Source organism: Ranitomeya imitator, chromosome 5 (assembly GCF_032444005.1).
Source record: "Ranitomeya imitator isolate aRanImi1 chromosome 5, aRanImi1.pri, whole genome shotgun sequence".
NCBI classification, from domain to species: Eukaryota; Metazoa; Chordata; class Amphibia; order Anura; family Dendrobatidae; genus Ranitomeya; species Ranitomeya imitator.
This window is the reverse complement of record NC_091286.1, coordinates 659845014-659872349: the sequence shown is the minus strand read 5'-3', so window position 1 is coordinate 659872349 and position 27336 is coordinate 659845014. Positions and strand designations below refer to the sequence as shown.

The 27336-nt window shown below is 42.7% G+C and overlaps 1 protein-coding gene across 4 annotated transcripts in view; it reads right to left on the bottom strand.

The window, feature by feature from the left end:
* The window catches only part of CYP39A1 (cytochrome P450 family 39 subfamily A member 1), a 148047-nt gene that overhangs the window by 75568 nt on the left and 45143 nt on the right, over positions 1-27336 (bottom strand). For all 4 annotated transcript variants that reach the window (XR_011312532.1, XR_011312533.1, XR_011312531.1 and 1 more), the window contains exons 2-6: positions 22504-22639; positions 19521-19695; positions 15417-15566; positions 3617-3710; positions 521-616 (exon numbers count right to left, since the gene is read on the bottom strand). Coding sequence is in view for 1 of the 4 variants with exons in the window: in XM_069728205.1 (XP_069584306.1) it covers positions 521-616; positions 3617-3710; positions 15417-15566; positions 19521-19695; positions 22504-22639 (651 nt within the window). In the remaining 3 variants the exon portion in view is untranslated. The remainder of the gene's footprint in view (positions 1-520; positions 617-3616; positions 3711-15416; positions 15567-19520; positions 19696-22503; positions 22640-27336) is intronic.

Genomic DNA, 27336 nt, shown 5'->3' with positions numbered 1-27336 from the left:
TCTCCATTCATCGCACATTAGACCAAAAACGCGATTACAAAGTCATCAAAGCATCATCTGTCTCCCAAAAATAAGCCAATAATCTCGGCACACAAAAAAGAAAAAAAAACCTCTCCAAAATGAAGTTTTGCATTTCTTAAGCCACGAAAATAATAATTAAAAGCTTACAAGTTTAGTATCGCCGTTATCGTGCTCACCCGCAGCATCATGTTGTCAGGTTCTTTGTTATTGCACACTGAGTGCAGCAAGAACAAAACCTGAAAAAACCCGGCAGAATTGCTCTTTTTTTACGATTTTATTTAGATTTTTTCTCAGTACATTATATAGTAACGTGAATGGGGTCATTTAAGATCACGACTCGTCCCGTAAAAAAACAAGAAAAGTCCTTGTATGGCTAAAAAAGTTTTATATCCACAAAAGATTACAGACTGCTAGACAATAGCCGCATCTGTGTGTGAGCACGACATATCCGGCACATGGAAAACTGGAGCAAAGCTCGGAGAAGAATGTTTGCACTCACCGGGTTGGCATTCGCCTGCGATGCCCAGAGCAGTAACAAGCTGTTGTTGTAGGTGGAATTACCTTTGAGAGAATCCAGCACATGATGTAACAAGGTCTGCAAGCATCAGGACAAAAAAAAAAACAACAATTTATCAATGTTACATTAAAGTATAAAATGACTGTCCAAACCAAGCACATCACCATGTAAGGGTCAAAGTCCTAGTAAAAGTCATACCTTTTTATGTCCAAATCCGTGGCTGCATATGCCAGAAATCAATCTTTATTCAGACATGCTAATGAGGTCTTCAGTGCACCCTGGGTGTGGCCAAACAGTTCAGCGAAACCTTCCCACCTACTTGTTTTCCCATTAACAGTGTCTCTGCCTTCCTCTTCCTTGATTGACAGTTTTATCTTTTCTGAATCCAGAGGAAAGGGGAGATTGATGGAAAACAAGTCGGTGGGAAGGTGCATGACACTAACCTGTTTGGTCACACCCAGGGTGCACTGAGTGCCTCATTAACATAACCGACTAAAGAACGATTTCTGGCAAGTGCAGCAATATATATTTACACTGCAAGGTTTGAATTCTGTGTTGACAGACTATTTAGCCTAATAATGACCGATCGCCATTAATTTGAGGTGTTGGGGTAAAGACCCTGCAATGCAGAAAGAACAGGTACAGTCCCTGGATCTAAGACACAGCCGCGGACCATAGGCGAAGACAGAAGCGGTTTATTACCGCTTCTGTCTTCTCTTCACTTGATCGCCAGGTGTCTGCCGGCACACCAGACCATACCTATGCTGGGTCCTAGAAAATCCCGATCAGCTCTGCCAGTGACTTATTTCATTATAGGAAGCTGTTTTACATTTGGGCACACAAATAAATTCTCCAAGTGTCCCAGGAGCCGATTTTCACCAAGACAACACCAAGTCGCATGTTCCTCGTGCTACTGTGAGCAGCCTGCATGGCCTAAACATGCAACCATGGCCTGCAGCATCTTCAGACTTGTCTCCTATCTTGGACCTCATTAGTTGTCAATTGTAAAAGGAGCTGCCAGCAGCGGATCTTGATGTTGCATCCAAGTGCAAGGAGCGAGACAAAACGTTAGTGACCTCAGCAGTGGATGAGTAAAACATCCTGTGTACCTGTACTTATACGCGTACAATGTTGTGATACCTGCATAAGTGGGGACGCCCATGCAGTGTTGAGAATTTTCCAGGAGTTTCTCTGTCTTGGTGCTTGCTTCTCTGATATTCCAGACGTATAATATTTAAAAGCCCCTTGGTGATGATGTGATTTTATGTACTTAAGCTATATATGTATTTCATTTCATCTTCATACAGTGGGGGAAATAAGTATTTGATCCCTTGGTGATTTTGTAAATTTGCCCACTGACAAAGACATGAACAGTCTATAATTTTAAGGGTAGGTCAATTTTAACATTGAGAGACACAATATCAAAAATAAAATCCAGAAAATCAGATTGTATAAATCATATAAATGTATTTCTATTTTGCAGTGAGAAACAAGAATTTGATCCCCTACCAACCATTAAGAGTTCTGGCTCCTACAGACCAGTTAGATTCTCCTACTCAACTCGTTACCTGCATTACAGACAGCTGTCTTACATACTCACCTTTATAAAAGTCTCCTGTCCACAGACTCAATTAATCAGTCAGACTCTAACCTTTACAACATGGGCAAGACCAAAGACCTTTATAAGGAGGATGTCAGGGACAAGATCATAGACCTGCACAGAGCTGGAATGGGCCACAAAACCATAAGTAAGACGCTGGGTGAGAAGGAGATAACGGTTGGTGCAATAGTAAGAAAACTGACTGTCAATCAACATCGATCTAGGGCGCCATGCAAAATCTCACCTCGTGGGGTATCCTTGATCATGAGGGAGGTGAGAGATCAGTGTAAAACTACAGGGGGAACTTGTTAATGATCTCAAGGCAGCTGGGGCCACAGTCACCAAGAAAACCATTGGTAGCACATTACGTCGTAAAGATTTAAAATCCTACAGTGCCCGCAAGGTCCTACTGATCAAGAAGGCACATGTGCAGGCCCATCTGAAGTTTACCAATGAACACCTGGATGATTCTGTGAGTGATTGGGAGAAGGTGCTGGGGTCAGATGAGACAAAAATTGAGGTGTTTGGCATTAACTCAACTCACCGTGTTTGGAGGATGAGAAATGCTGCCTATCAGCCAAAGAACACCGTCCCCACTGTCAAGCATAGAGGTGGAAACATTATGTTTTGGGGTGTTTATCTGCTAAGGACACAGGACTACTTCACCGCATCAATGGGAGAATGGATGGAGCCATGCACCGTAAAATCCTGAGTGACAACCTCCTTCCCTCCACCAGGACATTAAAAATGGGTAGTAGCTGGGTCTTCCAGCAAGACAATGACCCAAAACATGCAGCCAAGGCAACAAAGGAGTGGCTCAAACAGAAGCACATTAAGGTCATGGAGTGGCCTAGCCAGTCTCCAGACCTTAATCCCATAGAAAACTTATGGAGGAAGTAGAAGCTCCGAGTTGCCAAGCGACAGCCTCAAAATCTTAATGATGTAGAGATGATCTGCAAAGAGGAGTGGAGCAAAATTCCCCCTGACATCTGCGCAAAACTTATCATCAACTACAAAAAAACATCTGACTGCTGTGCTTGCCAACAAGGGTTTTGCCACCAAGTATTAAGTCTTGTTTGCCAGAGGGATCAAATACTTACTTCTCACTGCAAAATGCAAATAAATTTATATTATTTATACAATGTGATTTTCTGGATTTTCTCCGTGTTAAAATTATCCTACCCTTAAAATTATAGACTGTTCATGTCTTTGTCAGTGGGCAAACTTACAAAATCAGCAAAGGGATCAAATAATTATTTCCCCCACTGTATGTATTTAATCTTTGCATGTACTTAACCTTTGTATCTTAAAATCTACAAAAGTGTACACAATCATACTATTCCTTTAATTTAGTACTTTGAAATAAAACTGTGTTATATCACAAGTAGTAGCCTTCTTTAAAGCCGTATCCGAACCTTAGTGTTAAAAACCAGGCAATACAATATTGTCACGCTGCCATGTCGGATACGGTTTCCTACCTTATTGCTCTCTTCGGAAGGTTTATTTTTCTCGGCTTCAGCTACAATGTTTTTGAATAGGTTGAGCAGCCATTGCTTGGACCGGGACCAATCCCTGCAAGTCAGAAAATCCACTTAAGTGTGTATGCCGTATATAGGATTATCGTGCCCTGTAGTCAACGAGGAACAGTCGCAGCTCGTGAAATAAGGAGGACATAATGGGTCACGTAATACTGCTGAGACTGATAGCCTGGCTTATTACCACATTAATGGGCGTATATACTTATACAGCTATTATTACCCCCATGCATCTACAAAAATGAAGAAATTTGAGTTGAATAAAATTTTCTTCACTTTGTGTATGCTACTCCTCTGCAAACCTGTGTGTCTCCATGACGTCAGACTACAAACAAACCCTGTGTAGTCAGGTCCGCCTCCTTATCTACCGTAATGCCTAACTGCAGGTTTGTTATGTATTGTTGAAGGTCTGCACAGGAGCTTTATACACAAAACAGCATGTTTAAATGGAGACGGTAGTGGTTTCCTTTTTTTTTCTATGATGTATTGGTGCAAAAAAAAAAAATTGCTGCATCTCTGCGCTGCTCCCGATGTCTGTTCTTGTTTGTAGCACTGATGTCACGTCGACAGGACTGCAGCCAATCCATGAGCTTAGCAGCTCTGAGAGGAACATGTAGTCAATTTGGGCTCAAAGATTGACTGCAGTGCTGTCGACGTGATGTCAGCACTGCAGACAATAACTGAAAATGGGAGCAGCGACAGGGACTCAGTGCTGAACTTCTGCAGGGGTCAGAGGTTGCAAAAATTGGAAAAAATCTTACAACAACAATGTATACAGCTCAGAATTATTCACCCTTTCACGACACGTGTCTTTTGCACTTAGTAAAGTCCCTCTGGCTGTTATAACCTGATGATGTACACCCAGGCACCAGCCTCTGGCTGCGTTCATGTGGAGTCACATCCCAGTCCTCATGGTCAATTGCCTCCAAGTCACTAATATTCTTGGTTTTTGCTGCTACTGCCTTCTTTATATCCCACTAAACATTTAGAATGGGCTTCAAGTCAGGTGACTGTGATGGCCACTCTAGAATGTCTTCTGAAACCAAGCCTTGTTGCACTGTGAGGTGTGCTTAACATCATTTTTGCTGTTGGAAGATCCAATGATGCCTAAGTGTCAGCTTCCTCACAGAAGGTATGATGTTTTCTCCAAAGAATTTTCTGATACTTGATCGAATCTATATTAACCTACACAAACTGGAAGGTTTCCAGTGCCAGAGGAAGCAAATCAGAGCCACTGCCATGCTTCTCTGAAGGCATAACCAAGCTATCACTATACCTCACTGTAGACATCATTGAGCCACCACCATGCTTCATTGTAGGCATCAACCAGCCACCGCCATCCTTCACTGTAGTCATCAGCAAGCCACTGCCATGCTTTACTGTAGGCAGTGTAAGATGGCCGCCGGACACATCATTGATGGGAGATATGCATCATGGAGGTGATGTAAGCTCAGAAGCTAACGTCAGAACATATGATGCCGAGAGTGCTAATAAGGCGTGACACGAGTTGGGTTTATGAGCAGTAAGAAAGATGGGTGGGACAGGCTTCTCACATATCCCCACCCCGGGGATATGCCGGATATAAAGAAGTCCAGCTGTATCATAAGTACAGAGTGAATGGAGGTAAGAAGGCCTCCTGTGTGTTGCCTCCAGACTAAGTTGGTATACTGGATGCTATCCAGCCCCAGTATACTGGACTATCACTAAAGTGCTTTTATTTGAACTGTTTATTTTGTTTTGCCTACAAAGAAATGCCATTTATTTTCTTTGCTTATGGCAAGGTTTACGATGAATTAAACCAGCCTGGATGTTTTACTTAACCTCTTCATGACAGGAGCTATATTCGCTTTTGCATTTTGTTTCTTGCCAGAGCGATAACTTCTTTATTTTTCCATCAAAATGGCCATGTGAGGGCTTGTTTTTGAGGGGCAAGTTGTACTTTTGAACGACACCATTGGTTTTATCATATCGAGTACTGGAAAATGGGAAAAAAAATTCCAAGTGCGGTGAAACTGCAAAAAAAGTGCAATGACACAATTGTTTTTTTTGTTTAGCTTTTTTACTATGTTCACTAAATGCTAAAACTGACATGCCATTATGATTCTCCAGGTCAATATGAGTTCATAGACACCAACAATGTATAGTTCTTTTTTATCTAGGTGATGAAAACAAATTCCAAGGTTTGTTAAAAAAAAAAAATTGCGCCATTTTCCAATACCCATAGCGTCTCCATTTTCCGTGATCTCAATTTGGGTGAGGGCTTAATTTTTGCGCGCCGAGCTGACATTTTTAATTACACCATTTTGGTGCAGATATGATCTTTCGATCGCCTGTTATTGCATTTTAGTGCAATGTTGCGACCAAAAAAAAGTAATTCTGGCGTTTTTACTTTTTTTCTCGTTACGCCATTTAGCGATCAGGTTCTTTTTTTATATTGATAGATCAGGCAATTCTGAACGTGGCGATACCAAATATGTGTATGTTTGATTTTTTTTATTGTTTTATTTTGAATGGGGCGAAAGGGGGGTGATTTTATCTTTTTTTTTTTTTTTTAACTTTTTAAAACATTTTTTTTTACTTTTGACATGCTTCAATAGTCTCCATGGGAGACTAGAATCTGCCATAATCTGATCGCATTTGCTACATACAGGCGATGATCAGATCGACTGTATATAGCAGAATTGCTGACTTGCTATGAGTGCCGACCACAGGGTGACAACCATAGAGGTCTGCTGGAGACCACTGGTTGTCATTCCAAGCCATCGATGACCCGAGATCACATGACGATGGTCACCGATAGGCGGGATTTCCGACGCGCTTGCCGGAAGCGCGTGTTAAATGCCGCTGTCAGAGTTTGACAGCATCATTTAACTAGTTAACAGCCGCGAGTGGATTGCTATTCCACCCGCGGCTGTTAGAGGCACATGTAAGCTGTTCAAAACAGCTGACATGTACCGGAAAAGATGTGCACTCAGCGCCGGAGCCCACATCAAAGGGAGGGTGTATGACATCGGCATACTATTATGCCTGGTGTTGGAAAGGGGTTAAACCTCTTCCTGTGCCTACCTCAATCCCAACAAAGTGAGTATTATTATTACACATTTTTATAGCACCATTTATTCCATGGCGCTTTACACGTGGAAGGGGCAAATATAGACAAGTGCAATAAACATGAGCAAAACAAGGCACACAAGTACAGAGCGAGAGAGGACCCTGCCCGCGAGGGCTCACAGTCTACAGAGGATGGGTGAGGATACAGTAGGAGAGGGTAGAGCTGGTCGTACAGCGGTTCAGCAGGCTAAGGATCGGGATGTCAGAAGAGGTGGGTCTTCAGGTTCTTTTTGAAGGTTTCCGTGGTAGGTGAGAGTCTGATGTGTTGGGGTACAGAGGTCCAGGGTATGGGGGAAGCACGGGAGAAGTCTTGTATGCGGTTAATGGGAAGAAGAGATAAGAGGGGAGTAGAGAAGGAGATCTTGAGAGGATCAAAGGTTGCGTGTAGGTAAGTATCGGGAGACCATGTCACAGATGTATGGAGGAGACAGGTTGTGGATCGCTTTGTATGTCATAGTTAGGGTTTTGAACTGGAGCCTCTGGACAATAGGAAGCCAGTGAAGTGCTTGGCAGAGAGGGGACGCTGGGGAGTAATGGGGAGACAGGTGGATTAGTTGGGCAGCAGAGTGTAGGATGGATTGAAGAGGTGCCAGAGTGCTAGAGGGGAGTCCAGAGAGTAGGAGGTTGCAGTATTCGAGGCGGGAGATGATAAGGGCGTGCACTATTATTTTTGTGGTTTCATGGTCAAAAAATGCACGGATCCGGGAAATATTTTTTGAGTTTGAGTCGGCAGGAGGAGGCAACGGCTTGGATATGTGGCTTGAAAGAGAGGGCAGAGTCGAGGATCACCCCGTGGCACCGAGCGTGTGGAACCGGGGAAAGTGAGCAGCCATTGACATTGATGGATAGGTCTCGTGGAGGGGCAGAGTGAGATGGGGAATTCTGTTTTGTCCATGTTCAGTTTTAGAAAAAGAGCAGAAAAGAAAGCTGAAATAGCAGACAGACATTGTGGGCTTTTGGTCAGTAAGGAAGTGAGGTCAGGTCCAGAGAGGTAGATCTGCGTGTTGTTGGTGGCGTAGAGATGATACTGTAAACCATGGGATACTATGAGCTGTTCCAGGCCACAGGTGAAGATGGAGAAAAGCAGGAGCCCTAGGACTGAGCCTTGGGGAACAATGACAGACAGGGGGCGAGGTAAGGAGGTGGTGTTGGAGAGGGAGACAATGAATGTTCGGTCTGTTAGATATGACGAGATCCAGGATAGGGCCAAGTCTGTGATGCCAAGAGATGAGAGAATCTGTAGCAGGAGGGAATGGTCGACAGTGACGAAGGGAGAAGACAGGTCCAGGAGAAGGAGGACATAGTAGTGTCGCTTGCTCTTGGCAGTTAGAAGGTCATTGGTGACTTTAGTTAGGGTAGTTTCAGTTGAGTGATGGGGTCGGAAGCCAGATTGTAACCGATCAAAGAGGGAGCAGTAGGAGAGGTGGGAGGACAGTTCAAGATGAGCATGCTGTTCCAGTAGTTTTGAGGCATAAGGGTGAAGAGATATCGGGCAACAGCTAGATACAGAGGATGGGTCGAGGGAGGGCTTTTTGAGGATGGGTGTGATCGAGGCATGCTTGAAGGATGAGGGGAAGACACCATTTGTAAGTGAGAGGTTGAGGAGGTGTGTTAGGGTTGAGATGAAGACTATGGCGAGGTCAGGGATGTGGTGGGACAGGAGCGAGTCAAGCATGCAAGTGGTGAGCTGTGATCTTGACAGGAGAGTGGAGAGCTGATCTTCTGTCATGGTGGAGAAGCCTGTTTTGGAGGAACAGGGCTGAGCAGCGAAGAGGGGCATTGGGGGCTGAGGGCAAAGGCTTTCTCTGATCGTATCGATTTTCTGCTTAAAGAAGGAGGCAAAGTCTTCGGTAGAAATGAGAGGAGAGGGAGGAGGTGCTGGGCGATGGAGTAGAGAATTGAAAGTGTTGAAAAGCTGTTTAGGGTTGTGAGACAGGGAGGATATGAGAGATGAAAAGTTTGTTTTGCGGCAGTGAGAGTGGACTTGAAGCTGGCGAGGGACTGCTGGTATGCGATGAAGTGCTCGGCAGAGTGGGATGTTTTCTATTTATGCTCAGCGACCCTGGAAGCCCGTCTCTGTTCTTTGGTCAGGCTTGTCAGCCAGGGCTCCTTGTTGATTGTACGAATTTTGCTGTGTGTGAGGAGGGCGGACGAATCAAATGTTGCTGTTATTGTGGTGTTATAAAAAGTGGCAGCAGCATCTGTCTCATGAAGGGAAGCTATGTCTGTAAGAGGGAGAAATGACTTAGAGAGTGATTGTAAATTGAGGTGTTTGAGATTTCTGCGAGGGTGAGTGAGATTGTGGAGTGGGAGTTGCACACTAGGAGAGGAGAGGGAAGAGAATGTCAGTAGGTTGTGGTCAGACAGGGGGAAGGGTGAGTTAGTGAGATTAGTAAGGGAACAGAGGCAGATGAAGATAAGGTCCAGTGTGTTACCATCTTTGTGAGTGGCCGCAGAAGACCATTGAGTGAGGCCAAAAGAGTCAGTGAGTGATAAAAGTTTAGAGGTAGCTGAGGTGGAAGTGTCAATGGGGATGTTGAAGTCGCCCATGATGATAGTGGGGATGTCAGCAGAGAGGAAATGAAGCAGCCAGGTGGTGAAGTGGTCAAGAAAGGTGGAGATGGCTAGTTATGGGGGGCGGTAGAGGACAGCCAGCAGGAGGTTGGAGGGGGAGTAGATGCAGACCGAGTGCACCTCAAACGAGGGAAGAGTAGCAGAGGGTGGTAGTGGGGTTGAGGTAAAGAAGCAGGTGTCGGACAGGAGCAAGCCAACTCCTCTACCACGTTTGTTGCTGGGGTGGGGTGTGTGAGAGAGATGGAATCCGCCATACGAAAGTGCAGCTGGGAGGCTGGAGTCAGAGGGGGTGAGCCAGGTTTCAGTGATGCCAAGGAATGAGAGTTTGTTGGCGATAAAGAGGTCATGGATAAATGACAGTTTGTTACAGACAGAGCGTGCGTTCCATAGAGCTCCAGGTAGAGGGACCGGGGGCTGGATGAATGGGTATGAAGTTATCATCATTGCGAAGACGTGTAGAGGATCATGGCAGGTGGTTAGAAATGAGTGTGGAGATGTGTTGAGGAGGGCTGTGATTTGGGGATATGTCGCCAGCAATGAGGAGTAGCAGACAGAGTGTTAGAAGGTGGGAGCAGGATAGGACATAGTGTGGCCGTGTGTGTCTGGAGAAAAAGGCTTGAATGTGAATGAACAGTTCAGAGGAGGTGAGATGGCTGGGGAGGATGGAGGGAGAAATGACTACTTCCTTACTTGGTGGAGGGATTAGCATGGGGGTGAAAGTAAAAGGATCCATAGGCCCAAAATGTTCCACTTATATTTCATCGCTCCACAGAACATAATACAAAATCTCCTGTGTATTATGTATGATTTTAAGTATATTGGAGGCAACCTTTCTTGCAATTTTGGGTCAGTAGAGGTGACATCTTGGAGTCCGGGCATGGAGACCTTCAGCGTTTAATATTCGCCATATTGTGCAAACTGAACACTTAAGGTACCTTCACACATAACGATATCGTTAACGATATCGTTGCTTTTTGTGACGTAGCAACGATATCGTTAAGGAAATCGTTATGTGTGACAGCGACCAACGATCAGGCCCCTGCTGGGAGATCGTTGGTCGCTGAACAAAGTCCAGAACTTTATTTCGTCGCTGGATCTCCCGTGGACATCGCTGGATCGGCGTGTGTGACACCGATCCAGCGATGTCTTCACTGGTAACCAGGGTAAACATCGGGTAACTAAGCGCAGGGCCGCGCTTAGTAACCCGATGTTTACCCTGGTTACCAGCGTAAAAGTAAAAAAAAAAAAACACTACATACTTACCTACCGCTGTCTGTCCCCGGCGCTCTGCTTCTCTGCACTCCTCCTGCACTGGCTGTGAGCACAGCGGCCGGAAAGCAGAGCGGTGACGTCACCGCTCTGCTTTCCGGCTGACCGACGCTCACAGCCAGTACAGGAGGAGTGCAGAGCACAGCGCCGGGGACAGACAGCGGTAGGTAAGTATGAAGTGTTTGTTTTTTTTTACTTTTACGCTGGTAACTAGGGTAAACATCGGGTTACTAAGCACGGCCCTGCGCTTAGTAACCCGATGTTTACCCTGGTTACCCGGGGACTTCGGGATCGTTGGTCGCTGGAGAGCTGTCTGTGTGACAGCTCTCCAGCGACCAAACAGCGACGCTGCAGCGATCCGGATCGTTGTCGGTATCGCTGCAGCGTCGCTTAATGTGAAGGGGCCTTTAGTGCTGCTGCCACCAAATCTTGCTGCAGGGCTTTGAAGTTGCTTGAGGAAGTTGCTCGAGGGTTTCTGACCACTTGCCCCCTCAGTAATCTGGTGGCAGCCAGTGACAGCTTCTTCTACCTGCCATGTTCAAGTAGTATAGACAGCGTTTTGAACTTGTGAACGGCTTCCGTCTATATCTCTTGGAACATTCATTGTCTTCCTTTTCCATGTTTGTGCAAAGCAAAGATCTCTTCTCTTAAAGGTTTTGTCTGGTCTTCTGATAAGTCTTCAGTCATCAGAAAGGATGGAGGAATTCAGCTAGGAAACTGGTAAATATTTTTAATACTTACCGTAGCTTTTAATTAAGCCATATAAAAAGCTCCATTTCAGAACCAGTAGACTATTAAACAGTATAATAAAGGAGGTCATAGACCTACAGGTTTCAACAGAGTTTCTTAATTATGGTCTCCATGTACAGTGGCTTGTGATTGTATTCACCCCCTTGGCATTTTCTGTGTTTCGTGTGCTACCTCACAATCTGGAATTTCACAGTTTTTTTTGAGGGTTTGCATCAGTTCATGTAAAGAACATGCATACAACTGTGAACATTTGTTTTTCTTTTTATTGAGAAGCAAACAACAAATAGGACAAAATAACAAAAAATGTAAGTGTGCATAACTATTCACCCCCCTAAAGTCAGTACTTTGTAGAGCCTCCTTTTGTGGGAATTACAGCTGCAAGTCGCTTTGGAAAGTCTCTATGAGCTTTCCACATCTGGCCACTGGGATTTTTGCCCATTACTTAAGGCAAAACTACTCCAGCTCCTTCAAGTTAGATGGTTTCCTTTGGTGAACAGCAATCTTCAAGTCTGACCACAGATTGCCAAATGGATTAATGTCTGGGCTTTGACTCGGCCACTCCAAAATATTTATATGTTTTCTTTAAGCCACTCGAGTATTACTTTAGCAGTATGCTTTGGATGATTGACTTGTTAGAAGGTGAACCTAGGTCCCAGTCTCAAATCACTTACAGACTGAAACAGGTTTTTGCTCAAGAATATGCCTGTATTTCACACCATCCATCTCCCTCTTAACTTGAATCATTTTCCCTATCCATGCTGTTGAAAAACATCACCACACCTTGATGCTGCCTCCACCATGTTTCACTGTGAGGATGGTTTTCTTGGAGTGATGAGCTGTATTGGTTTGACACCAGCTTGCTGGCCAAAAAAGATCAATTTTGGTCTCATCTGACCACAACACCTTCCTCCTTCATTAGGAGAGTCTCCCACATGACTTTTGGCAAACTCAAAAAGAGCTTCACAATTTTTGTGTGTAAGTAAAGGCTTTTTTTCTGCACACTCTCTTCCATAAAGACCATCTCTATGGAGTGTAAGGCTTATTGTGGTCGTATGTACAAATACTCCAGTCTCTTCTTGGGAACTCTACAGCTCCTTCAGGGTTACCTTTTGTTACAGTGCTGCCTCTCTTATTAATGCCCTCCTTGCCTGGGCTGAGAGTTTTGGTGGGCACCCTTATTTGGCAGGTTTGTTGTGGTGCCATGTTCTTTTCATTTGATGACAATGGATTTGATGGTGCTCCGGGGGATCATCAGATATTGGGATACTTTTTTAAATTTTTTTATAACCCAACCCTGATTTGTACTTGTCAACAACTTTGTCCCTGACTCGTTTGGAGATCTCCTCGGTCTTCATGGTGCTGTTTGGAGATCTCCTTGGTCTTCATGGTGTTTGGTTAGTGGTGCCTCTTGTTAATGGTGTTGCAGCCTCTGTGGCCTTTCAGAAAATGTAAAGTGTATACACTGACAGATACTTGAGACAAAGATCGTAGACAGGTGGACATCCTGTCACTAAGCATGAGACTTATGAAAGTAATTGCACGCACCAGAAATGTTTAGGGATTTCACCGCAAAAGGGGTGAATACATATGCACATGACAATTTTTAGTTATTTGAGCCCATTAAACTAATTAATACTTAGATTTTTCTCACTTCATGAACTTAGACAGTTTAGGGCTGATGCATCACACACAAATGGGATTACAAAATATTTAAACACGGGTCTTAATGTAACAAAATAGGTCAAAAAACAAGGGGTTCATACTTTCGCAAGTCACTGTAACTGCAGATTTCTGAATACTTACAGAGTGTTGTATGCAGCTGTCAAAATTCTCCGGTATTGCCAGGGAGAGTAGGTGATTACGTGATGGCAAGTATGAGATTTTGCAATCTTTCGGCCACATACTGACTAGACGTGCACGGCATCACTCAGTACAAGTTAATTAAGCACATGTCTAGTTGGAATGTGGCTGGAAGTATGCAGATCTCAAACTTGTGGTCACGTGACCGCTTCCTTTTGCCGGCAATATGGGAGAATCCTGACAGTGTGCGGTGCGCTTGCTGTCAGGATTTAGAAGTCTGCAGTTACACAGAGTGGCTGTAGACTTTTATCAGACTTTATGGGCCAATGTCTTGACAATCCAGGTATTTTAGAGACCTGAAGGCCACTGTCCATGAGGATTGGGCTCAGATCCTTCAGGAATGACTTCCAGAAGCTGCTGACTGTGTGTACATCACGTTTACATCAGGTTATAACAGCCAGAAGTGATTTTCTAAGTGCTAAAGACGCTTGTCATGAAAAGTTGAATAATTCTGAGCAATTTTGTGCTGAATTTTGGATAAACCATTTGGTATATTAGTTGTGTTGAGCTTTTTACATTGTTCGTGTTGCATTGGTTTATTGCAAACAGCTGAAAGTTTGCAAGTAAACCGAATTTGCAAAGTGGATTGAATAACTTTGATTGCAAATGTTTATTATCTTTGATGTAAGCAAATATACTGTATCACTGTCTTCAAAGCAAAGTTCAAGGTATTACTGCCGGAGATTGACCTTTGTGCTCCCACAACATCATACTACAGCGCAGAGCTGAGCTGCGGCCTCATTCTGTCCCCGTGTGCGGAGATTTACTTCTACGTCATCCAGTGTATACTCCTGGCCTCGTCATCTAGTAGCCAGGCCTAGGAAGAAAGCTAAAATACAGCGGTCATCTCTGCCATTATGGGATTATTATATAGTCACAGAGTCACCCGGGCTTTGTAGAAATGCACAGCCCCTACTCTCTGCTCCTTTTACACTCAATTCAATGCAAAGTCTTCATCTATTCCAGCCTGATGGTAGGACATTATCATTTTACAGCAATAATGTCCGGTTAAAAAAAAAAAAAAGTTACGACCTATCCACAGAATAATGATCATTGGGGGGCCAATCGCTGGGACCTGCACCGATCCATAGAATGGGGAGCTTTATTCTCTATGGGGCTGCACTTGGCTTGTCAACCCCATAAAGAATTAGATAAACCTACAAAAAAAGACGGCTTAGATTTACGGCACTTTGCAAATATATAGCAATCCAAACAGAACGAGGAAGCACAGGCCGAGATAACATTAAATAATCTTTATTCACACATAAATCTAAAATAGCACAAATAGAGTAAAAAGAGTAAAAACAGAGATACAAATACAAAAATACTGCCTGCTAGGGAAATATACCAATTCCTAATAGGCCAGTGTCATAATACAAGAAAAAGTCAAAGCCTATTTGGATATCAAAAGTTGGCACTAAAAAAACTGAAGGGAAGTAATAAGCACAAACCCTATCAAAGGGATTCACAAAGCTAAACTAAAATAGTCAGTAAAGTGACTGAGGAATAGTACACCTAAGAGCCAAGTGGCTTTCTATAACGCTGGTAGCACATAGTAATTCCAAAGTGACTTTTAGCATGCAAAGGGTAAATATACAAACATCACATAGTAAAGGTGTGACTGATGGCAGAAACCCCCCCCAGAAAGAAGCAGCACACGAAACGCGCGTCGGGGATCTGCACTGCCAGGTCGTATACCTATTCTATTCCTCAGTAACTTTACTGACTATTTTAGTTTACCTTTGATAGGGTTTGTGCTTAGGATTTCCCTCCTGTTTCTGGTGGCAACTTTTGATATCCAACTAGGCTTTGACTTTTTCTTGTTTTACGACCATGGCCTATTAGGAATTGGTATACTTCCCTAGCAGGCAGTATTTTTGTATTTATATCTCTATTTTTACTCTTTTTACTCTATTTGTGCTATTTTAGATTTGTTTGTGAATAAAGATTATTTAATGCTATCTTGGCCTATGCTTCCTGGTTCTGTTGGGATTCCCATAAAGAATTAGTAGATCGGCGGTCGGCATCTGATCAGCTGCTCATATCTATAGCGGACATAAAAGTAGCCCCCTTTGCTGATTGGTGCAGGTCCCAGCCATCGGACCTCCAATGATCAATAATATGCTATGGATAGGTCATGACATGACAACCCCAAGAGGGCTGGAAATGCACAGTTTACCTTAAAAACCACTCGGGTATCTGTGATCCATACTCAAAACCTTCATCGAACCTCCAGAAATGCTCCTCGAATTCTTTGATTGTGTCCTTACTAGTTGGACAGGTCCCATTTCCAAACAAGTTGTCCACCACGGCTGGATACATGACGCCTCTGATGGGAGAATTACACACAGTAAGTCGGGAGGGAATAATTTCAAGGAGTAGATTCTTCTTTTCCAAATTTCACCTTCATACCAAGGTCTCTTCTGAACCACAACCATACTGGTCCTCAGTGACTCTAAATTCATGGACTATCTTTATTTAATAATGGGATTATCATTAATATCTAGTTGTAGGAAATAGTCCTAAATCCGTAAATCTTTGTCTACGCCTCCGGCTTTACGCTTCTGCTGTACTTGCTTTTACTGATAGCCAGATTTATATTCAGGTATGGACTGTACAAACGAGAAAAATATTATTGTAAGGTAACCAACATTTATAGCCTTAGGGACAGTGGCAAAACCAGAATCTCATGGGCCCTGATACAAAATTTGGACCTGGGGCCCACCTGCATATAGGTCAGATGTATAGGCCATTGTAGCACTGAAGATCATATAAAGATATATATCTGTTCATCCTCAAAGTAATAAAGTCCTGGCCCCTTCCTGTAACAATGTCCCCCATCCTGGTCCCTTCCTGTAACAATGTCCCCATCACGGGCCCTTCCTGTAACAATGTCCCCTATCCTGACCCTTTCCTGTAACAATGCCCCCCATCCTGGCCCCTTCCTGTAACAATATCCTCTATCCTGACGGCTTCCTGTAACAATGCCCCCAATCTTGACCCCTTCCTGTAACAATGCCCTCCATTCTGGCCTCTTCCTGTAACAATATCCTCCATCCTGGCCCCGTCGTGTAACAATGTCCCCCATCCTCGCTCCTTCCTGTAACAATATCCTCCATCCTGGCCGCTTCCTGTAACAATGTCCCACATCTTGGCCCCTTCCTGTAACAATGCCCTCCATCCTGGTCCCTTCCTGTAACAATGTCCCCCATCCTGGTCCCTTCCTGTAACAATGTCCCCCATCCTGGACCCTTCCTGTAATAATATCACCCCATCCTGGCTTTTTTTTGTAATAATGTCCCGTGTCCTGGCTCCCCATCCTGTAATAATGTCCCACATCCTGGTGTAATATTCCCCATCATGGACCCCTTTCTGGTATATTGTCCCCCATCCTGAACGCCTTCCGGGTGTAATGCCCCCCCATCCTGGGTCCCTTCCTGGTATAATAACCACCATCCTGGGATACTTCCTGACATAATGTCCTTTTTTGCTGCTAAGCTATTGTCCTTCCTCTGTTCCCACGATGTGCGGCATCCCCTTCTGTAGCCTGCAGCTGATGTTGACATGCCAGCCATGGACGGAGCATGATGTTACCGCCACACGCCGCTCATGATGGGCACATCGATGAAAGCTGCCGGCGGCGTGTATTGCAGTGCAACCATTAAGCGTAATCAACCCTTAATGAAGTGATCAATCTTTATTTTATTTTTTATCCTTTTGTATTTTCTTCCCCCTTTATTTTTCAGTTCCCCATAGCCATATGAGGTCTTGATTTTTGCAGGACGGGTTGCTGTTTTTAACACCATTTGCTTTACCACATAATGTACTAATAAATGGGGAAAAAGTTCCAATTGTGGTGAAATGATGGAAAAACAAAAACTCAATCCATTGTTTTTTGGGGTTTTTAGTTTTCACAGTGTTCTTTGGATGGCAAAAATGACTTCAACAACCTGACTCTCCAGTCCGGTACAATTATTTCGATACCAAACTTTAACTTTGATGGAGCTTTGTCAGGGCTTGTTTTTTTTTTGGTGTCTCAAGGTGTAGTTTTTATTGGTACCATTTTGGGGTATGTCATAGAAAATATTAAAAATCTCTATAACTCTGTAGTGAAGGGGTATTCTCCCTCCTCCACTTCTCTCTTTTTTTGCAGCAATCAAAGGTGCCTTTATGCGAGTTTCATAGTTTAACACATGAGACATTAGTAAGACTTTGATGTACAGATTGGAGAGAAAAAGAAGTGACAATCCTAATTAAAATGCATGCAAGAGCTCCTTTTGTGACAAAAGACCCTGGCATACTAATGAGGATGTCCATTATGTTTGGACAAAGAGATACAGATTGGACACATAGTTAAGTTGGAGAGGACTTTGAAGACCTTAGAAATAGCTACTGTTCTTCACAGGTGCATATTCCTTTTAGCCAAACATATTTGCTAGACTAAGGCACCGACCGAAAAATATGAATAATGGAGTTTGCATAAATCCTATAGGGATGGGATATACATTTTCAGCATCAGGGTGAACAGGGGAAGAAAATGCATATTTTCTCATGACTGTAACCACTGCCTATAAGCCACAAATCCATAGTGGCCAGATAACTGACAACAGCCTTGTCATGTGTGCTCTCTGGAGAAAGATAAAATCCCGATGGAAAATATGGCGGCGATTTCAAACTTAAGCAAGCATCAGGAGTGAAGTTATTGCATAAATTGGGATTTTCATAAAATCCTGAAGGGCTGAGGATATCCCACAACCCGGGCCATTGTGAGGTCTGTTGTGAATTCTGCTCTTGGGCTCCCTCCGGTGGTTATGAGTGGTAGTGCTGCTGTCTGTGGATCACAGCATTCATCAGGTGTGTTCAATTTGGACTCAGCTATTTAGTCCTGCTTGATCCTTTAGTCAGTGCCAGTTGTCCATTGTTTTTGGAGGATTCACTTCCCTTCTGGTCTCTCCTGTTTGCTGTGCTTTTCTACAAAGATAAGTCCTGGCTTTGTTTTTGCTGTCCACCTGCTGTGGACCTTATAGTTCTGTGCATTTTCATGTTTTGTCTTGTCCAGCTTTGTCTGTGAAGGATTTTTTGCAGCCAAGCTGTGTCTCTGGAGATGCAGATATACCCTGTATGTCTTTAGTCAGATGTGGTGATTTGTATTTTCTTTGGTGGATATTTTCTAGTGTTTTAATACTGACCGCATAGTACTCTGTTCTATTCTTTCTTTTTAGCTAGTATGGCCTCCTATGCTAAATTCTGATTTCATGTCTGCGTATGTTATTTCCCTCTCCTCTCACAGTCAATATTTGTGGGGGGCTGTCTATCCTTTAGGGATTTTCTCTGAGGCAAGATAGGTTTCCTGTTTCTGTCTGGGGAAGTTAGTTCTTAGGCTGTGTCGAGGGGTCTAGGGAGTGTTAGTTACCCCCCCACGGCTACTTCTAGTTGCGCTGCTAAGTTCAGGGTTTGCGGTCAGTACAGGTACCACCTTCTCCAGAGTACTTCTCATGCTGCTCCTAGGCCACCAGATCATAACAGAGGTCATCACGGCGGGAGGGGGGTGTAACTCGTGCTAATAGATCAAGCCAAATTATGGTCTGGGTTCCTGTACAGAGATGCGCATCATGCATGTCTGAATTCCGTTTACTGAACGGCCCCAAGCAAAGCGCTCTCCTTCAGCTAAATCGAATCGTCTCTGCGATAAGTGTAGTAAATTCTCTTGTTAAATCCTTTTATTTTCTGAAACTGTATATGCTCTATTGTTTTGTCCCCTTTAAAAAATCTTTTGTAGATTTTTCATAAACAATACCCCCCTTTGGATTAAATATAAAACTTAATTGTTCTGTTCCTTTTGTTCTGTAAACCGCACCTTGAAGCCATACGCTACTAGAACCAGGCCTCTAGTCAGCCCGTGTATAATAAAAAATGACTGGTGGTAATGGCGAGTAATCTGTGGTAATTGTGGAATTAGTGGTGATCGTGCGAGGGTATATACATATATTCCATACGTTGGAAGCGGAGGTGCATATACCATATGCTCAATGTTAGTTTTCCGATAACCGGCCTATTAGTGCAAACAGCTGTTCGACATAAAGATCGCAACGAGTGGTTCTGTGTGACCTTCTCAGGCTAATCCTTGACAGGGAACATAGGAAGATTCGATTATGTCATATTTTATTTTTCGGGGGAGGGGCACCGAATTTCAGGGTTTTAATTTTAATGGCTTAACCTTATGGGTTACATAATTCTAGATTTTGACGGGTGGGACCTCGAGACCAATATTCTAATGTCTTACCTTATCAGGTTGTAGAGATCAGCATCACCCTGTGGCTCCAGCTGTCCCAGCTGTGCATTGAACGCCTTGCACAGACGTGGGATGTAGGGATTCAATCTGTTCTGTGACAATCGCAACTTCATGACGTCGTGCATCGCGCCGTGTATCTGGTAGAAGTTTTCCTTTTTAATGGAAGCTTTATAAAAGAAGAGGAGAACATCTGTAAATGCCGCAGAAAAAGATCGTACACTGTTAATAAAGCAATTGTCTCCTCCAGTCACATCCGCATCTGCTTCGTAAGGGTCCAAGTCAGAGGATTCCAAACTGCAAAATTCTAAATGCAGCTTCGGATGTGACTAATCAATGAAAAATTAGATTTTTTTTTTAAATTTAGCAACGTTAATTAACCCTTTTCAGCTGCAGCCAATTATTTGACGCTTTCTTTTTTTTTCCCCCTTTTTCCAAGAAACATAACTTTTCTTTCGGCATGCATAGTTTGTTTTTTTTTGCTGGATGAATTGCAGCTTTGTATAACACCATTCACTTTACTATACAAAATACAACAAAATAAAAAAACAAAACAAAACAAAAAAAAGGTGGAAAAAAAGTACGGTATATATTGCTAATGTTTTATAGGTTTTGCTTTTCCGGTGTTCATTGCGCAGTAAAAATGACTTGACTCCATGGTTGACCTGTGTAATTACGGGGGATACCAAACTTGTATTTTTGTACATAAGTATCATAATAATTTTAAAAAAATATATGAAATTTGTACAAAAAAAATTTTTTTGTTGCCTTCTTTTAGTATTAACGCTTTGTTTTTAATTTTTTTTCCCCATTGATAGAACTACGGTATATAAGAGCTTGTTATATGCATGGTGAGCTGTAATTTTTAGTGATACCATTTTGGGAAAGAAATAATGTTCTGATTGAATTTTGAGGGTCTTAAAAACCGCAATTTGATATTATTTTTTACAGCATTTACCGTTAAATCATTGTCATAGATTGGACTGTTGTGGATGCTGCAATACTGATGATTCAAACTTTTTTTTTATCTATTTCTTTAAATCTTTTTTTCTTACTTTTTTTTTAGAAATTTTTAGATTATTTGTATTATATAATGTAGAAAAGTCTTGTTCTGGCAACTCATCTGCACCCAGTCAGTCATCGGGCTCCCAAGGACCGATGGGCGCTGGAATAGACACGTCACTTGGATTGATCCACTTAAATTACGATCTCAGAGATTGACAGTGGAATTGAAGTGGTTAAAAAGCAGTGATTTCTGTTGTTTCAGACAGGTTACATCATATGAATAGGTGTACGATGCATGATTAGCTCCTAGTGGGAAGGGTTAAAATTATTATGTAAATTTAAAGGGAACATGCAAGCTCAGAAACACTTTAGGCAATGGGATGCAGGCGATAAAGCAGGGGGAGCTGAGCAGACTGATGCATAGGAACGTTGGGGAAAAAAATAATTCACAGAAATCCAAGTTCTTTTGGGTTTAGGTGTCCATTGGACAGTTCAATTCATAGGACCGCCCCCTTTGGAAATTAGAAATACCTTGCAGCTCCACTTTTGTTTTTTTAAAGGAACCATCAAAATGGATCAATACAGGTACTAAAATCATATTTGAAGGGTATGTGTCCTATAATTAAAGAAAACCTCTCATCAAGAAAGAAAAGGGACCAGTGTTTGTTTTTACTTTTAATCCCATTGGTCTCCTGAGTATTCAGTTTAGTTTTTTTTTTCTTCTTATATCCACCATAGGATTCCAAAGATAATGGCCCGTCGGTTTGGTGCTAGTTTTTACAGTCTTTGCGAGAAGGCGTGGTTCACTGGATCCTCTGGGGCATGTCCTTAGGGGGCTCAGCATAATCACCCTGTGCGCTGCGCCCCTTTTTGCTGTAAAGAAACTGTAAAGATTAGCACTAGGGATGAGAGAGCGCTAAAAGGCTTGGATGCTCGTTACTCGAACCAAGCAATTCCTAATGCTCGGATGCTCCTTTCGAGTAATGAGGATATTAGGAGTCAATGGAAAATCCGAGCATTTTTCTTTCAGATCCTACAAAAAGGTCTGGGGGCTGTCAAAATGTGGAAATGGATGGAAAAAGTGCTGAATGGAGGGAATACAGTAGGGTGAAGACCCCTGGTTGTATCCCTTACTCCCAGATCGCTGCTGAGAACAATGGGGCCACACTTTTAGTCCACTTTAAGGAGTGTCAATAAAATATTCAAAATTGGCAAGAATTTGGAGTTTAAAGGAAAGAGAAAATGCTAAGAAACATTCTTTCTTGTGTAATTGCTTGTACAGTATATAAGCCAACATATAAGAAAAAAATAAAAATACTTATAATAAACTTAAAATTGATTTTTTTATTTAAAAAAAATTTAAATTTCAGTATAATTTATGAAGAAAGCAAGAACTGCCAAAAATTGGACGGAACGGGGACTCAAATATACCCTGTATTAGACATAAAGGAGGGTCTCTTACTAGTGATGAGCGAATATACTCGTTACTCGAGTTTTCCCGAGTACGTTTGGGAGTCCTCCGAGTATTTTTTCGTGCTCGGAGATTTAGTTTTTCTTGCCGCAGCTGAATGATTTACATCTGTTAGCCAGCATAAGTACCGTACATGTGGGGGTTGCCGGGTTGCTAGGGAATCCCCACATGCACTTATGCTGGCTAATAGATGGAAATCATTCAGCTGCGGCAAGAAAAACGAAATCTCCGAGCACTAAAAAATACTTGGAGGACCCCCGAGCGTGCTCGAGAAATCTCGAGTAACGAGTATATTCGCTCATCATCACTAGTAAGAGACTCATGGGCATGAGCGTAAAGGAGCAAAAACCGGTCACTTTTGACCTAGTAAGAGGTCATCTTTAATAGTTACACAATTCTCCAATATACCTTAATTTCAGCCCCTAATTAGACTGCTTGCTGTGAAATAATGGGAACCTTCATCATGGGTGACTACCCTGATGCCCTGGTTGTGGTGCTTACCTGTATACTGGACCGGCTTTTGCACAGCTTGCTGGAAATCCACCTGTTTGGATGTGAAGAACTTGGACACGGCCTCTTCTCCATTAACAAAGGTTAGCCTGTTCCCAGCCGCCAGAATTGTGAAGACTGGACCATACTGGACAGAGGAAACCATATTGTACATGTTATTCTTCTAGATTAATAAATAGCCTCCCGCATGGGTAACTGACAGTGTTGTCTGGAGCAGTGCTGTCAATCACAAGCAAAGGAGGCGGGGACATGTATAGCAAGTGTGCGGAGAGGAGCTCCAAAGTGCGCCAAGAACACTAATGTCACAACACTGTTGTCGGGTGTCCCTGGACCAGGGGCTCCTTCCCTATCCCTAATGCTAAAGGCCCCTAGCTTGCCCTGTTCTCCAGATTACTTCTGATGGTGAAGACGCCGGGGCCACGTACCTTGCCTTAAATCCTGAATCCACACTCAGTCTGTACCCTTTCTACACCCAGGGAAGAGGGGAGTAGTAGTGTACGTAATACACCAATCAGACAAACAAGGTAATACGAACAGGTGTAACGAAAAATACCAAACATACAAATACAGCTCTGGCAACAATCAAGAGACAACTGCAAAATGTTCAGTTTGTCTGATTTTTCTCTCCATTGGTTTATTTTTGAGTAAAATGTAAATTGTTCTTTTATTCTATAAAATTTGGTATCGCCACCATCTAAAGTCCGCTAGGCCAAAGTCTATCAAAATATATTTTTAATCTTGTATGGGTTGTACAGCTTTATAGATGGGTAAATTGAAAAAAAAAAGTTATGGCTCTTGGAAAAAGAGGTTAAGGACAACAAAAGCACAAAAATGGGGGAAAAAAAGATGCATAATAACATATTTGCTCATTTTTGATTGCAGATCCTCTCCAAAGAGACGTGACAAAAAGTATGAGAAACGTCGTATGCACCCAAAGATGGTATCAGTAAACTAATTCAAGCCTCCATGCAGCTCCATCAATGGGAAAAGAAAAGTTACGGGTCTCGCAACACTATAAAAAGTCACAATAAACATCTTAAAAATAAGAAACCCAACAAAACAATTTTTTTCTTGCTTTTCACTATGTTTTTATTCTTGTGCACGTTATATGGTAAAAAATGAACGGTACCATTCAGAACCACAACTCGTCCCACAAAAAAAAACAACTAAATAAATAAAGTTATGACTCTTGGAAGAAGGGGCAGGTGGGAAAAAGCAACAGAAAGGATTAAGGGTTAATTATACCTTGTATAAAATCTCTGTGTATGACGGGACTGTGGGCTGTCATGTGGACAGCACACGGCAGACAGAAAGGTGTCGCACGCAGAGCCGCCCCATCCAGGAGTCAAGGTTCACTACACTGTCCTGTCCTTGTTCAAGGTAATGGGATTTTTTTTTTGGCACCTCGTTTGGACACGTGCCCCATTTCACACACACTTACACCCTGGCCACATGTAAATGCTGCACGGAAACCCTTGGGAGTCACAAGCACATGTGTGATATTAAAGACGAGCTGACAACTTCCCTGGTATACTGATTTAATAAATGCTCTTACTGGATATTTTTTTATCTCCAATCTCCGCACAGCGCCATTCCTCTTGGAATTTTTGAATAAATAGACAATTGACTGTTTCAAGTTAAAGGTCCGTCCCCGCATGGTCTGGTACTGTCTGCTCTGATTGGACAATATCGGGATGTGCAGGGACACACCCCCATGGAACCCAACACACTTGCCAATTCATTCATTCAAATCTCCTTATGGAAAAACAATGTAAGGAAAAAAATGATCAAAAATTGTCATCACATGGAGATTACAACTCTATCCTCTTCATGATCAGGCATTTTTTTTTATCCTCATCTTCCAAGAGCCAGAACTTTGTATCTATCTATTACCTATCTATTTTCTATGTATTATTTATCTATTTATTATCTATCTATTATCTATCTTCTATCTCTCTATTATTAATCTATCCATCCATTATTTATCTATTATCTATTTATTTTCTATCTATTAATTATCTATCTACTATCTATCTATTATATCCATCCATCTATCTAATATATATATATATATATATATATATATATATATATATATATATATACTGTATATATATATATATATACACACACACACACACACACACACACACACATCTATTATATATATCCATCCATTATATCTGTCATCTATCTACCTATTATATACAGTGGGGCAAAAAAGTATTTAGTCAGTCAGCAATAGTGCAAGTTCCACCACTTAAAAAGATGAGAGGCGTCTGTAATTTACATCATAGGTAGACCTCAACTATGGGAGACAAACTGAGAAAAAAAAAATCCAGAAAATCACATTGTCTGTTTTTTTATCATTTTTTTTGCATATTATGGTGGAAAATAAGTATTTGGTCAGAAACAAACAATCAAGATCTCTGGCTCTCACAGACCTGTAACTTCTTCTTTAAGAGTCTCCTCTTTCCTCCACTCATTACCTGTAGTAATGGCACCTGTTTAAACTTGTTATCAGTATAAAAAGACACCTGTGCACACCCTCAAACAGTCTGACTCCAAACTCCACTATGGTGAAGACCAAAGAGCTGTCAAAGGACACCAGAAACAAAATTGTAGCCCTGCACCAGGCTGGGAAGACTGAATCTGCAATAGCCAACCAGCTTGGAGTGAAGAAATCAACAGTGGGAGCAATAATTAGAAAATGGAAGACATACAAGACCACTGATAATCTCCCTCGATCTGGGGCTCCACGCAAAATCCCATCCCGTGGGGTCAGAATGATCACAAGAACGGTGAGCAAAAATCCCAGAACCACGCGGGGGGACCTAGTGAATGAACTGCAGAGAGCTGGGACCAATGTAACAAGGCCTACCATAAGTAACACACTACGCCACCATGGACTCAGATCCAGCAGTGCCAGACGTGTCCCACTGCTTAAGCCAGTACATGTCCGGGCCCGTCTGAAGTTTGCTAGAGAGCATTTGGATGATCCAGAGGAGTTTTGGGAGAATGTCCTATGGTCTGATGAAACCAAACTGGAACTGTTTGGTAGAAACACAACTTGTCGTGTTTGGAGGAAAAAGAATACTGAGTTGCATCCATCAAACACCATACCTACTGTAAAGCATGGTGGTGGAAACATCATGCTTTGGGGCTGTTTCTCTGCAAAGGGGCCAGGACGACTGATCCGGGTACATGAAAGAATGAATGGGGCCATGTATCGTGAGATTTTGAGTGCAAACCTCCTTCCATCAGCAAGGGCATTGAAGATGAAACGTGGCTGGGTCTTTCAACATGACAATGATCCAAAGCACACCACCAGGGCAACGAAGGAGTGGCTTCGTAAGAAGCATTTCAAGGTCCTGGAGTGGCCTAGCCAGTCTCCAGATCTCAACCCTATAGAAAACCTTTGGACGGAGTTGAAAGTCCGTGTTGCCAAGCGAAAAGCCAAAAACATCACTGCTCTAGAGGAGATCTGCATGGAGGAATGGGCCAACATACCAACAACAGTGTGTGGCAACCTTGTGAAGACTTACAGAAAACGTTTGACCTCTGTCATTGCCAACAAAGGATATATTACAAAGTATTGAGATGAAATTTTGTTTCTGACCAAATAATTATTTTCCACCATAATTTGCAAATAAAATGTTAAAAAAAACAGACAATGGGATTTTCTGGATTTTTTTTTCTCAGTTTGTCTCCCATAGTTGAGGTCTACCTATGATGTAAATTACAGACGCCTCTCATCTTTTTAAGTGGTGGCACTTGCACTATTGCTGACTGACTAAATACTTTTTTGCCCCACTGTATATACATCTATCCATCTATCTATTATATATATCCATCCATCTATCTATTATATATATCCATCGATCTATTATATATCCATCCATCTATCTATCTATCCATCTATCTACTATATAATTGTCTAAGGGTCACTTCCGTCTGTCTGTCCTTCTGTCTGTCACGGATATTCATTGGTTGCGGCCTCTGTCTGTCATGGAAATGCAAGTCGCTGATTGGTCTCGCCAGCTGCCTGTCATGGCTGCCGCGACCAATCAGCGACGGCCACAGTTCGATTAGTCCCTCTCTACTCCGCTGCAGTCAGTGCCCGCTCCATACTCCCCGCAGTCAGCGCCCGCTCCATACTCCACTCCGCTCACACAGGGTGAACGCCAGCGGTAACGGACCGCGTTATGCCGCGGGTAACTCACTCTGTTACCGCCGCTATTAACCCTGTGTGACCAAGTTTTTACTATTGATGCTGCCTATGCAGCATCAATAGTAAAAAGATTTAATGTTAAAAATAATAAAAAAGACAAAAAACCTGCTTTTCTCACCCTCCGTAGTCTGACGATGCGCTCGCGCCTGCCGCCAGCTTCCGTTCCCAGAGATACAGTGCGAAATTACCCAGAAGACTTAGCAGTCTCGCGAGACCACTAAGTGATCTGGGTAATTTTGCAATGCATCCTGGGAACGAAAGATGGCGGGAGCCGCATGAGCATCGCTAGAGGTTCGCTGGACCTACGCTGGATCCCGCCGGGTGAGTATATAACTATTTTTTATTTTAATTATTTTTTTTTAACAGGGATATGGTGCCCACACTGCTAAATACTACGTGGGCTGTGTTATATACTGAGTGGCTGCAATATACTACCTGGCCAGTGTTAGATACTATGTGGGCTGTGTTCTATACTGCGTGGGCTGCGTTATATACTACATGGCTGCTATATACTATGTGGCCAGTGTTAGATACTATGTGGGCTGCGTTATATACTACATGGCTGCTATATATTACGTGGGCAGTGTTATATA